General features: G+C 37.7%; 1 protein-coding gene across 3 annotated transcripts; it reads right to left on the bottom strand.

Annotated features, from left to right (window-relative positions):
• Positions 1 to 2,087: 2,087 nt before the first annotated feature.
• Positions 2,088 to 14,354, bottom strand: hp1bp3 (heterochromatin protein 1, binding protein 3). Of its 3 annotated transcripts, none has more exons than XM_022682326.2 (12): positions 14,330 to 14,354; positions 11,451 to 11,523; positions 10,573 to 10,798; positions 9,714 to 9,864; positions 9,350 to 9,496; positions 9,189 to 9,257; positions 8,338 to 8,486; positions 7,491 to 7,581; positions 7,087 to 7,246; positions 5,616 to 5,727; positions 4,450 to 4,632; positions 2,088 to 3,331 (listed from the first exon to the last, which is right to left on the bottom strand). In XM_022682326.2, exons 2-12 carry the CDS (start codon positions 11,512 to 11,514, stop codon positions 3,010 to 3,012), a joined length of 1,674 nt encoding a protein of 557 aa, XP_022538047.2. In that variant the 5' UTR covers positions 11,515 to 11,523; positions 14,330 to 14,354; the 3' UTR covers positions 2,088 to 3,009. The 3 variants fall into 3 exon arrangements, with proteins under 3 accessions (XP_022538047.2, XP_007251451.3, XP_015461889.3); XM_007251389.4 differs by lacking the exon at positions 14,330 to 14,354 and adding an exon at positions 13,250 to 13,377; XM_015606403.3 differs by lacking the exon at positions 14,330 to 14,354 and adding an exon at positions 12,878 to 13,074.
• Between the last annotated feature and the right edge of the window lie 234 nt (positions 14,355 to 14,588).

Genomic DNA, 14,588 nt, shown 5'->3' on the forward strand with positions numbered 1-14,588 from the left:
AAAAGACCAATCCGTGTTTTCTGTGAGATTTACATTCTAAATGGTATGTCCTTGTTTTCAAGTGCCCTATTAGTATCAGTGTTATGTGGAGAGGATTTACTCTGCCCTCAAGTTTTACCAGTGGAAAACTCGGATTTTTAGATAAGCCCAAGTTCCCCATTAAAGCGGGTCTTATTCGCTTTAATCCTATTGAGTAGGGAAAAATGAACCTCCTGTTTTTTTATGATAATAGACCAAAAGTATAACAAAATCTCGTAAGTAGGAATTTCCGAGGAGGACTTGAAGGCAGCGTTACTTACACTCAACCTCATTCTTTCAAAGTGCATCCGTTGAGTAAAAAAAAGAGATTCTAAAAACAAGTTAAGTGGATTAATGTTTTGTTTGCTCAATTAAATTAGAGAGTAGAGGCAAAAACTAAAGCAAAGGATTATCATCTGTTCCGTTTGTAGTTTAGGTTATAATACAATTCAGACTCCCTACTGTTGTGATTTACTCTATATACCAGCCTTTCACACACTTCTTTGGAGGACGGTCTGGTGGAAAACACATAGCATACACCAGAAAAACACTGCACTGAGTGAAGGTTCAGAAGGACATGCTCTGGAAAATTTTAACCTCATACAGATTTCCTCGGGGGACTGAGAATAAAATGACTGAAACAAAACAACTGGCAGAGCAGTCGGTCACATACAACTGCATACAGTATACAGACTAGGAGCTGAACTGGAAGGAACACTTCTACTCTTACAAAAATCCATGTTTAGGCCGAGGCATGTTGTGACAGGATGAACGATGTACTGTCTGCTGCTGGGTGGGGTGAATTTCAACAGAAGCCATATTTGTTTCCATTGGGTGAGATGAGATATTCTGTAATCTTGAAGCAAATGTTCATTTGTCACAGCTGTGAGTCAGCAGTTAATGATTGCTTATCTCGGTCTTTGTGTTTTTTAAGATAACACATTTCTTAAAAATGTAGAATGTAGGGGGTCTGATGTGAGGCAGCAGACAGAAGGTCATAGGTTAAAATCTAAGGACCAACTAGCTGCCCCCAGGGAAGTGACCTAACCCCCCACTGCCTGAGGGAAACTCTTTTCACAGATTGCGCTTCACTAAGTAGAACATGTACCAATTTCCAGTGTAAATGGATCAATAACGTCCAACTTAAAGAGACAGTCTGTATGTTTTTGGTTAGAGGTCTAATTGGACCAAACATGCAAAAAATACTTTTAAATGGTACATATTATACATCTTTTAACACACGTTCTATGGTCTACACAAAACATGTTCATTAAGTACTGTGCACAAAATCACTATTCCAGTTCTATTCTATTCTATTTAGTTTCAGTCCCTTTCAGAATAAGCTGTTTAAGGGCTGTCATTATTATGTAAATAAGCCAATTCGGGCCACACCATGTTTATGCTGAGCGTTTACCACAGGTTAGTGCTAGCTTGTGCTAAATGGAAGTTAGTTCATGCTTACATCTCTGCAGACTTGCCATGGACAGTAGGTACAGATCCCTCCCGTAGGCGAAGTCTGCCGGCTAATCCTAATTCATGAAATTTTGTTTTTCTTAAGAAATATTGCTTAAAACAGGCAAAAAGATCTGCCAATGAACGAGACACTCAGTAGATCAAAACAAGGTAAAATGTGTTATAAATTCTTATTAAAATCTAATAATAAAGACATGAGGGAAAAAATAAATTATATATATATATATATATATATATATATATATATATATAATAATAATAATAATTCCAGCTTCTAATCGTGAAAATCAATAATAATAACCTATCCAGATTAATTCACTGAGCTTCTGAGCACAACCTATTCTTTGGCATCTCACAGTGGTCTGTATAAACATTAATTTTACTGTATCCTTCACCCTATAACTAAGTTTTGAAATTGAATCTCTAATTCCCTTGCCATCGCTGCAAAATGCTGTACCATGCTGTACCAACTAATGGCAATGCCAAAATCAAGCATACAGAACATTTACCATAAAACATATACCCAATTTGAGCATGTGTGTGTGTATAGTTTCTCTCAATAGAAGTACACCACCCATGATAAAGCTGAAGTCATATGGAGTACAAATATAGTCACTTTATTAAGGACTACAGAAAAGCATATCAGTTACATGCATGCAGGTCATGAGCAACAAGCTCATCAAATAAAATCCAATTCCCTGACTCGCTAATTACACAGAATACCACTGGGTTAACCGTTTTACATAATATTCAACTTATTTTGACTTATGGAGGTTTGTCAGTTTATTTTTCCCCTATTACACAAAGAAAGAATCATATACATTTCACCTTCATATTATGTAGTAAAGAAAAAAAATAAATAATAAACCACCCAAATGATACCTTGCTATCTCGCATGTACAGCTGTTCAACACCGTTGCTTTAAAATTGGCCCCAGTTCAGGCAGAGCTTGCCTGACAAACTTAAATCTAGGCACGTTACCTCTTCATTCCCATGAAGGAGCTGACCGTTGGAGTCTGCTGTTTTCACACGTCACTATGCAACTTCACAACTTGACTGAAATGTCTTTTTAAAAAAACGCAAAGAATAAACATGAACACTTTGGAGGAGATCTCTCAAACACTGTGGACATGAGAACGTGAAAGGAACTATGGTCTCTATGCAAAGACAAACAGGTTGAAATCAATCTTTTCGTGCACAATCAAGACATGATGGCGCTCACCATCGCACAAACAGTGTTCTAAAAGAACGTCTAGAACAATGCAAACAAAACACTTCCGGCACTCAACAACTTTGCCAAAAAATAAAATAAAATAAAAAACGGAAATTGTTTTGTGAATACTACAGTAGATGGACTGTAAGGGGAGGAGAAAAGTTGAATCTTCATCTAATGGGAGGCCCCAAGAAAGGGAGAACAGTGAAGCTACTAAAATAACATGGGAAAAATAAAAGAAACAGCAAAAGCACTGCAGTCTAAGGAGCTACAGTTGACCTTTCACCCACAGGTAACCATTGAGCTTATTTCTTGCCTCTTAGAGACTTTCGGCTAGCAGCAGTCTTAGACTTCACAGGAGAACTAGCTGCCTGCTTCTTAGCGGGTGACTTCTTGGGCGCCGGTCGTTTGGCCCCTCTGCTGGTCATCTTCTTGGCGATGGGTGTTCTAGGTTTGCTGGCTGGAGCGGCCTTCTTGACTGGCGTGGCTTTAGCGGGCGGCGCGGCCTTCTTGGCGGCAGCTTTCTTGGTCGATGCAGCCGGTCTCTTCGCTGGCTTTCTGCTGCTAGCCTTAGCTCTCTTGCTGGGTGCGGGCTGACGGCCTCTGGGCGCAGGCCTCTTCTGACCCCTGTGGAGAAAAAAAAACAACCAATCATTTTCTGTAGTAACTTAACATGATCAGGATAGAAGATATTAAAGAAACATGTTAAGTTTAAGCACTGGTAGCTCCTGACAGCAGTGCTTCAGTCAGTATGTTCTTATTTTAACTGTACGATACGTCACACGGAAATCCACGTGGGTTTTATCCCCCAGTCCCATTTCCACAACCCAGGTGGCCAGGTATAAAACACAACAGCCTGCACACAGCATGCTGGAGCTATGGAAATGGGAAATGTGGCTATGTTTCTCCAGGACAGGTAATCACTGAGCTTCATTAAGGTTTGCCGACCATAGCTGAGTAAGGGACAGGCATTTTAAGCATTGGTCCATGCACAACTGTGTTTTTACAGCAGCTAGTATTTAAGCTAGCTTGCTAATCCAATTTGAACTATGCTGTTTAAAGTTTAGGTGCTACGTGTGAACTTGGCAGACAATTCTCTCTAGTGTTTAAAAATTGGACTGCTGTAGCCATTTCACACACTCGTTCTCATTAAGTACTGACTGTTCCTTTAAAGCTAAATCACTTTTAAAGTCAGTTCACACAGAGCACTACTGAAGCATTTTTAGCTTTCTGATGAAACTGATGAATTTTAAACAACTTCACTAGAAATGGGTCTTGCTATTTTCTCGGTTATATCAAAGAATGACTGCAAACCACTAGAGGGAGCTAATTAGTGAGTCCAAAACAAATGAGAGTCAATGGAGCTAAAGGCTAAAAAACCCAAATTAAAAATAGTAACTAACCACTTGTCCAGTATATTAAATTAATTTTAGAAAATTATTTTTTTTAGCTACAAAGGCCAAGATGCTAGCATTACTGCTACTGTGTGGTGACTGGTTGGTTAACTGAGATACAGCAAAAAAAAAAAAAAAAAAAGGTTTTTAAAACTTGTGTTGTGTACTGAAACATCAATAGCTTCTTATGATGGAGCTCCCTCTGGTGGTCTAACAAACTGAGAAGAGATTATTAACCGAGTGTTTTCCTCTTACCAGATTATTCGGTGCTACACCATAATTATGCTCCATCTGTAAAGATGTCTCTTATAACTATCCTGAATACTACATAAAAAGAACAAATCTTCTAACCTCTTGGGAGGAGGAGGCTCATCGTCTTCTGACTCTTCCTCTTCTTCCTCCTCCTCTTCTTCATCACTGTCGTCCTCCTCCTCTTCATCACTGTCATCAGAATACCGATTCTTCTTATGCTGAAGCTTCTTTTCCTCTTTCTGCTTGATTTTTTCCATCATCTCAGGAAACAGTACTGCTGGACTGTTTAGGGGGGAAGGAAAAGGGCATGTAAAAAAAAAAATTGCAATATTTTATAGCAACATAATTCAACATCTTCTAATTAGTAGCCCTCACGCAGATACCCATTTAAATGTCCCATTTTAAAAATTATTTCCTTTGATAAGTTTAAGCTTTATATTAATACAATCTTTAATTTTTTTACAAATCTTAAATATACGGTTATTATCTGTTGACTACAGACTTAGTATTTACAGGACGTGTTAATTCTAAAGATTCCTCAATATGTCTAGTGCAGGGGTGTCCAAACTACGGCCCGCGGGCCATTTGTGGCCCCTTTCCTTTTTTGGAGCAGCCCGCAAGGTATTTTAGAAATAGAATGAAAGTTGGTCTGCTGTTAAGCAGGTTTTTATAATGTGGGCTTCAAAGTTAAGTGTCAGAAACGGGCCAAAGACTAAAAGCGGAGAAGGTGCGCATTTCTAGTGCAGAAAAACGTCCAAAGAGTCTAAAAGCGGCCATAGTGAAAATTTCTAGCGCAGAAAAACGGCCAAAAAGTCTAAAAGCGGAGAGAGTGCGCGTTTCTAGCGCAGAAAAACGGAGCAAAAGAGTCTAAAAGCGGAGAGAGAGTGCGCAGTTTTAGCGCAGAAAAAGGGCAAATGAGTCTAAAAGTTGCCGTAATTAAGGAGTTTAATATTAAGAGACATCATGAAATTAAACATCCATTTGAAAAATCTAAAGATATAAAAATAGTAAGTCAAGTAAAATGGTAAGTAAATGAAATAGGAAAATGTATTATTTAAAAGTGGTATATTTCATTATTTGTTTTATTTCAGAGTCTGTGGCCCGTGACTTCAAATATATTTCTCCTTCTGGCCCCCAACAAAAAAAGTTTGGACACCCCTGGTCTAGTGTACAATTGATTAGCTTATGATACAAATTAAATCTTCAAGATGCCAGGAGCTCCTTTTCTGATTTAGTTCCTCAAGAGGAGTGTGTAGTAAGGGTACCTTGGGTAGTAAGGATAACTGAGCTGGTAGGATCCGCTGAGGCCGTGACCAGTGATCTGCTCCATCCAGCCCATCACCTTACACCTCTGCAGGGTTCTCTTCAGGTTTGACACTAAAAAGAGAAAGGTCAACATCAAACTGTTAAAATGATAAAATGAAGAATTAATTTGGGTGATAAAATCTTACAGTAAGATCAAAACCAAGTATATATTTATTCTATTTATTCAGTTGTGTTGTCTGGACCTGGTTTTAGACCACAATAATTTATTGTGGTGATGGACAGTTCTAGTGGAAAAAGGAGAGTTGAGGTGCACATTGAATTCTGCAATGATTTTTGCAGTGATGGTTTTATGTTTTTTTGGATACAATCTGGGTTAGCACCCGAACATCCCTTTCAGACAGCTTCCTCTTACAGCGTCCACAGTTAATCCTGTTGGATGTGGTTGGTGCTTCTTGGTGGTATGCTGACATTACCCTGGATACCGTGGCTCTTGATACATCACAAAGACTTGCTGTCTTGAACACAGATGCGCCAGCAAGACGTGCACCAACAATTTGTCCTCTTTTGCGCTTACCCTTCTAATTGAACCTTCACACTCTGCTCTTACTGGTGCAATGTGCAATTAATGAAGATCGGTCACCAGGCTGCTCCAATTTAGCCATGAAACCTCCCACATTAAAATGACAGGTGTTTCAGTTTCACTGTCCAACCCCTGTATGTATACACAGTACCAGTCAAAAGTTTGGACATACTCTCATTAAGTGTTTTTGTTTTTCATTTTCCTACATTATGAATTAACACTAAAGGGGTGCTGTTAACTTGCTGTTTCTTAGGTTGGTAACTGATGAACTTTTCCCGTGCAACAGAGGTAAATCTTGGTCTCCTCTCCAGGGTGGTCCTGATGAGAGCCAATTTCATCATAACATTTTTGAAGGTTGTTGCGACTGCACTTAAGGATTCTTTAATAAGAGTATTTTTTTTTTTATTTATTTAGTTCAGTAGATCTTGCCATAAAAAGGGTTATTCACTGTATACCTGTAACTCTACCTCTCCATAGTTTTACAACTGATGCTCTCAAACTAACATTAAGAGACAAGAAACTCCAGTAATTAACGAGTTGAGCTGAGAGATGAGTTCAGCACAGCTGTTAACTGAAAGCCTGAATTCCAGGTGACTCTACCTCATAAAACTCATTGAGAAAATCTAGAGATGTGCAAAGCTGTCATCTCAGCAAGAGGTGCTACTTAAAAGAATCTAAAACATAAAAAACATTCCAGCTAACACTTTTTGTTAACTAAATAATTTCATATATTTTTCTTTATATTTTACATGACTTTAGTATTAATTTACAATGCTAAACATTTTAAAATAATAAAAAAAAAAAAACAAGGTGTTCAAACTTTTGACTGGTATTGTATATCTGAGGGACATGTAAGCTCCTGATTAAGACGTCTACAGCTGTGGGCTTACCGAGAAGATAGACATTCTGGTCCTTGTAGTTCTCTACCAGGAACTTGCGGAGTGTACTTATACTGCAGGACTTGGGCTCATTCATGGCAGTGATTGCTGCAACAATAGCATCTTCCAGCAGCCCTCCACCCAGGAGCACCTTATTCCCAGACTTCTTCAGCTGTTAGAACAGAACAGACACATTCACCTCACATGCCCCTTACACAAATGTCTCCAAATAAGGTCTAGATTATTACCACACAAAATTTACCATGGATTTATATAATAAAACAGGATTATAATGAACATTTGGACTGACTGAACTATAGTTATAACCAAAGCATCAATTTAGCTGTCTCCAGGTAAAAGAAAAAAAAAAATATCGAGATAACCCACTAACTACATGCAAAGTAAGAGGAACTAACCTGGAAAGTTCCAGAGGCACCTTTCCCAGTGATCTGTTCCAAATAGCCCCTTTCCACAGACCTCTGGAGGCAGTTCTTCAGCACATCAGGCCTGGAGAACATTAAGAAACATCGATCACATCTACGGCCCTATGAAATCCAATACTTTTTGTATTTTTTATTTTGTCTATTTAAGAAAATAGCACTAGTCTTCGGTACTTGTGAAAATATCAGAAAAGCAATAAATCTGTAGAGTAAATCTACCTGCTAATGTCAAGAACAACATGCTATTACTCAATAAATAAATAAACAAACAAAATTAGCAGAAAAGCTGTTTGCTGGATTCATGAAAAGTCATTGGGATACTGCTATAGCCTGAATTTTGCAGTTAGATTTAATGTTTTGTTTTTTCAAATTTGTTCAGCTACTGAAAGTTAGTCTTTTGGACATTCCCACACCAGATAGCCAGCTATATAACCCCATCCCTCCTTCCTTACCAGCTTTCCTCATCTAGAGAATGAGCATTTTCCCTATTCTTCATTGCAAAATAGCTCAAGCTCTGCATTTGTTAACAGCGATTTTCATGTTTTGCCACAGATGCTCAATGAGATGATCTAAGGGTTTCAGAGTAAATGGGACTGAATACTTTTGCACATCGCAGATTTGTATTTGATACATTTTGAAAACCGTATTTCATTTTTGTTCCATTTCACATTTAGACGTCCCTTTAATTGGTGCAACTACAGTCCACCTAGCAGGCCAAATTTATAATACAGCACGTTTGTGTGGCTTTATTTACAGAACCAGTACAGTAGTGAAACGATCATATCGTGCCTTTTGTACTCAAAAGGTTTATGTTAACGCTGACCTGTTCTCCACGTTGAGTTGAGGGAAATGCTGCTCCAGGTACTTCTTGATAAGGATGTACGAAGCCTCTTTCGGTTCGCACAGACGAGTCATGATCAGAGGGAGACTCTCACCTAGTGTCCCCTTTAGTGCCGAAGAGGCTGTAGGCTTCTGTCAACCAATCACAAACAAGATATTTGGTTCCAGCTTCGGCGAAGACTTATTTTCACACACTAATAAAACAGAACAGCCTTTTCTTGCTTTATTAATGTCTCATTTACCTCCATTTGGACTCTCTAGTGAAGGGGTGTCCAAACTACGGCCCGCGGGCCATTTTACGGCCCGTTTCCTTTTTTGGAGCAGCCCGCAAGGTATTTTAGAAATAGAATGAAAGTTGGCCCGCTGTTAAGAAGGTTTTTATAATGTGAGATTCAAAGTTTGAACGCTAGCTGTCAGAAACGGGCCAAAGAGTCTAAAAGCGGCGAGAGTGAAATTTTAGCGCAGAAAAACGGACCAAAGAGTCTAAAAGCAGAGAGAGTGTTCAGTTGTAGCAGAGAAAAACGGGCTAAAGAGTCTAAAAGCGGAGAGAGTGCTCAGTTGTAGCGCAGAAAAAGGGCTAAAGTGTCTTAAAATTCATGAAATGAAACGTCAATTTGAAAAAATATAGTTTACACAACACTGTCAAAGATAGATAAAGATAGTAAGTCAAGTAAAATGGTGTGTAAATTAACGTAATCAGGAAGATGTATTATTTAAAGTGGTATATTTCATTATTTGTTTTTTATTTCTCCTTCTGGCCCCCAACAAAAAAAAGTTTGGACACCCCTGCTCTAGTGAATCATGCAGACATTAGCAAGCAGCATCAAGATGTACCTTCTTTGAGGGAGGGTTAGCAGGGAGCTTCCCAATGGTGAAACTTCCTGAGAAGCCTTTTCCTTTCAGCTGTAAGGGACAACAAAACACAATGAAACATGTTCTTACAGAAAATGACTGGTACAAACACTGCAAAAAAGTTTCAGCCTTTAAGAAGTCACCTGTTTAACAGCCCCTTTCTCCACCAGCTTTTTAAGCGCCCTCTTGTATAGGCTTTTTGTCCTTTTGTCTAGTTCCATGGGGGAATACTTCTTCATTATGTATTTCATGATGGTGAAGATAGAGGCACCGTTGCGTTCCTTACAATTCTGAAGGTAAATCAAGCAAAGAAACACACATTCAGGATTCAGAGTCTTAAAAACATTAGCAGTAAAGGGGGTTGATGTGGTTTAACAGCATTTAAGTGAAAAGCAGAACAAAGGAAACTATTCTAAAATTATTTTATACAGTTTTGGCTGTTTGATATACACAGCCTCAGATGTTGTTGGAATATACTGGGAATATAAGGTAAAAGTATGCACAAACCTGAATAGCATCAAGGAGGATTTCCTCAACTTTAGGCTGAAACAGAGAGACACTTTTTGGGGCAGTGGCAAGTTTGCTGGCGGACATGGTGGCCCAAGCAGGGATTTTTCTTTTCACTTTTTTGCTTTTTTCATCAGCTCCTTCTTTGTCACTAAAACATTCAAAAGACACACAAAATAACTCATTTTGATTATAATATATTAAAATCAAAAACCAAACAAACCTCCCTACCCATATGTGTTTTGCATGTTCATGCCTAGGTTTAGGGTGCCCCGATACTTGTAAGGCTGGAGGGGGACGTGTTAGGGCTATATGACCGTTCAAAAAGATTTTTCAGAAGCACACTTAAAACAGAGGACTGTGAGAATAACTGACAAGATGGCGCACAAGCAACCAAAGAAACTCCCAAATTGTCTTGTAAACAATTACAATAACCACTCTATTACCATAGTTTAATGTTTTAGTGTTTTCTTCTTAACAAGCACTTAAAAAAGTAGCTACCTAACTAAATGTCCCGTTCTACCTTAAATGGTGCAACAGACAGCAGACGCTGCAACCTTTAAGGTGGAGTAGAAAAACAAAACAAAATAAAAGCTAACAAAAGCTCACTTCAGCTCCCCATAACACAGAAATTAAGAAATGGACAATTATAATTAATGACTGGACCACCTGCCTCCTTTCTGAAGATATAAGATGACCTCAATGTAACTAGTTAAGCAGCAGTTAGGTTGCTGAACTTTAGCACTCCTCTGCTATATATCTGTAATGGGTGCTTGAATGGGTTGTCCCAATTAATAGGGGGCTGGGGTACAAAAGAGAAATTGGATTGGGTCCAAATGTTTAATTACTAACTACTCACTCTTTTTTAGCATCCTTCTTTTTCTTCTTTTTCCCTTTATCTTTGGCTCCCTCCTTCTCAGACTCTCCATCAGCCGTCTTCTCTCCGTCCTCTCCTTTTTCTCCATCTTCGGCACCATCAGCAGACTTCTCTCCTGCTTCTCCACTAGCCTTCTCTTCTGAAGAGGCTTTGGCCGGCTCCGAATCCTCAGCTGCAGAAGCAGACTCTCCGGAGTTGGTTTTAGGTTCTAGAAGAGATCCAGACCAACAAAGCACACAGGTGTATATTCCTTAAGAGTGAACTGAAGGATCCTTACTTTTAGGAAAACAAAAATGATTTTTAATACAATTTATACATTGTAAAACAAAAAAATTAAAATAGGGAGTGATTTTTAGCAAACAACTGGCTTTAAGCAGTAATGTAAATAAACTGAGCTTCGGAAATGAATGTTTTTTTAAATGTCAATTTACAAAGACTTTTGTCTGTAAGAAAGCAGTACTGGAACATATGATGTTACTGCACTCTTTACTGCAGCATTTGCACTTTTACACACAGCACATTCACACTTTCAATATCATAACTAGAAAAAGATACAGAAACACAGAGAACTCTGTAACTATTAAAAGTCTTTTCTTTAGATAAATTACAGATGACCCAAGAGCACTGTTTCAAAAGACTCTTAAAAGATGGAGAAAACTGGAAAAAACAGGAAAACGTCTGGCTGACCCACATGGCAACCGCTCCTTTAGCTCAGATTATCAGTGGTCTCAGTTTCAGCAGTGAAGAAAATAATTAGAGGTCTGACAGGGCTAATGGACAGAGCTAATGGACAACTAAAAAAAAAACAAATGTAGTGTTTATACGTTTTCATTGATTTGCACACGAAGGGCCATCCTTACCTGCCTCAGGTGCTGTGGGTGCATCTTCCTTGGGCGGGGCCCCAGCTGAACGGCGAATCGGCATGATTGTAATCTGCAAGGTATAAAAAAAGAAAACAAACAATGTGAACGTTCTTAATTTGAACAGCGTGGAACTAAACAGGTTGTCAGCCATTTATATGTAAGGGCTGTAAATGAACTAGATTAACTCTAGGAAATAATATAACTTGGGAAAACTTGGCATAAAATGAAGTAAGATATACCTTTTTTAATCCAACAACTTGGAACTTTGCTATGTTACAGCAGGGCAGAAGACAGAAGTGTCAGGAAATATACAATTATATAAGATAGAATCTATATATACAAAAAATAAAAAATAAAAGCGAATGTAAAAATACTTTGTTTCTTTTTAATGCTTCTGACGCTTTTTATGGTTTTGTTATGCTATTTTATCATCATGCCAGTGGCATTTAAAGGTCATAAATAGACAATAATATAGTTTATATTACAGACAATATATCGTCCACAAAAACGTTTTATACCAACAGGCCCATTCGGTAAACTTTATAGCTATAGGGAGTAGGGGTGTGCCATATCGTACTGTATGCAATAATTTCGCAAACATTTTAGAATATCGCAAATGATATTATACCCTGAATTATCACCCACCCCTAATTATCACATCAGAGTACTACATTTGTTTTTAGCAAAAGAAAAATTCACACCGTTATCATTTCCCATTATATGTCTACTAGAGCCAGATTATATCTGTCCAATATAATTCATTTTACTTTATTAGTAGCATGACATTCTGGATCACTGATTTCTGTTACAAATATAATAAGATTCTTGTATTTTTAATATCTCAGTAAGGAGTGTGCCAAATCATATTGGATGCAATAATAAAATATTTTATTTATTCTGTTGCAGTAGAGTATTTTTTCAATATTTTTTAACTCTTTGTTTTGTCATATCACCAAGAGTATTGTTATCAAGAGTATTAAAAATAAACATTAGTGATATTATTTTAGGGCCATATCGCCCACCTCTAATATGGAGTAACTAAAAAGTTTTTTTTTTTCTAACCACAGACTGACATTTTTTTTAAATGTCTATCATCACATGATCATAGCACCCCTGGGTTTAATCCTGAATGAACATCCAATGGAAGTTTTACCAATTTTAAGTTTGCAGCCTTTTCAAATCACAAAACATAAAAACATAACATAGCTAACCCACATCATACTACCATATGTAAATATTTTGCAAGGTACTCTGCATTACTGATATATTAATCATAGATACTCTACAGCACTGGAGCACCTATGCATCATGGAGCACCTATGCAAGCTTAGATCCAGTCTCCAGCACAGAGCTGCTGCTGCTGCATGTTCTCCAGGGGAAGAGGATGCAGGCTGCTGCCAAACAAGGCCATCAAACAACTGTACCTCCTGCATTATCCTGGGAATAAGACCAAGAATCAGCCCAGCCAGGTACTCTTAACTGCTGCTAACCGCCCAATGATCCAAAATCACCAGGAAAACAGGGGGTTCCAGACCCTCCGATGCAGACAGCGCTGCGCAGCTGCTGAGTGCAGGCGTTGGAAGTTTACAGGAGACGAATGGAGATCGGCTCAGATCGAAAATGGCCATTTTGTCCATTTACCCTCCACAGTAATGGCGCTCCACTTTGCACTGATGGAGCTTAGAAATGCATGAAATCTAAAGGCCTGGTGCAGCGCGCGCAGCACGCATTAGCACTGCCACGAACCGCGGAGCATGCACACATTTGATCTAAAGCATTTTAATCTGTTTACATACCTTTAATTCACTAGCTCGCGCTCAACGTCTCTCTTTGTTCAGATCCCTGTTTATGCGCCCCTCCCCCTTTTACGGGCACGTAAAGACGTAATGACGCGCCGGGCGTGGCCACCAACGTCAAATAAAAACAAACGTATTTATTTTCAAATAAAACGGAAATCTGAGTCAGAAAATACAATATATTATAAAAAAAAAGTCATACAATTATAAAAAAGCCAAACCAACCAATACTAAAAGTATTTAAAAAATACTAAAAGAAATTAAGAAATTGTGTTTAAGTACAGTAACAGATTAAGTAAATGTATTTTGTTTTAAATTTACATTTTTATTTGTTCATAATCATAATTGATTGAATTGAATTATTTTATATGTATAACAGTCGTGCAGAAAAATAAATTAATTAATAGAATACTTTTTTAAAATAATCAAATAAAACAGACACCTGAGATAAAATATATAATAAAGTCTTAAAAGAATGCTTAAAAAAATTAGCTAAACGTGTCGTGTGTGTATTTGTTTTTATATTTTGTTTTATTTAACATTTTAGTTAGTACATAATAAATTATAATAATGATAATATATGTTCTACAGTCACAAAGCGAAAATATATTGAAATATCTAAAAATACTTATTAAATAATGAAATCATATATTTGACCTATCAAATACATTGTACTTTATAGTTGTAACTTAACCTCCAGAATCATAAGAGTTGAGAACATTATTTAAACTTATAAAAAAAAAGCTAATCTTTTTATTCACCGTTTTTAGCTAGTGCTATTAAATGTGGACGTGTTTTAAGTGCTATTTAATGTTGACAGAGATAATACAGAACGATACATTAAATAAAATAATAAATACGGTCCCCAGCATATTTCCAAACCACAAAATAAAAGTCCCTGTCGACTTTTAAATCCGCTGATCTTTCCACAGTCACGTGACAAACACCACAACGTTAAAATAAAACATTAAACTATTAAATAATGATTTCAGAAAATCAGGAATTAAATACATCTAGATTTTGACCTAATGACACTGAACAGCATCCAAGAAATACATTTGCTCTGCAATCATACAGTACCAGTCAAAAGTTCGGACAGCTCTTCTCATTCAGTACGCGTGTTGTAAATACAGCTGCGCCTTGCCGTGCTGGTCAGCGAGAGCAGCGGGGCGCAGTTGGGGGTGGAGAGAAGTTAAAGGAGAACTCCGGTGTGAAATGAACTTCGGATGTAGTGAAACATGATAACAAGTACAACCTGTGTTAAACAGTCCACCTCAATTCACAGTCAGCATTCTGAAATACAGAGCTTTTTGCCAATGCTCTCAACAGCCTTACAATG

This window comes from Astyanax mexicanus, chromosome 24, assembly GCF_023375975.1.
Source record: "Astyanax mexicanus isolate ESR-SI-001 chromosome 24, AstMex3_surface, whole genome shotgun sequence".
Taxonomy (NCBI): domain Eukaryota; kingdom Metazoa; phylum Chordata; class Actinopteri; order Characiformes; family Acestrorhamphidae; genus Astyanax; species Astyanax mexicanus.

Coding starts and splice junctions, on each gene's coding strand:
- hp1bp3 (XM_015606403.3), bottom strand. Junction 10,799..11,450: donor ACCCACAGCACCTGAGGCAG/GTAAGGATGGCC, acceptor GATCTCTTCTAG/AACCTAAAACCAACTCCGGA. Junction 3,332..4,449: donor GAGCCTCCTCCTCCCAAGAG/GTTAGAAGATTT, acceptor TTTTCTCCACAG/GGGTCAGAAGAGGCCTGCGC.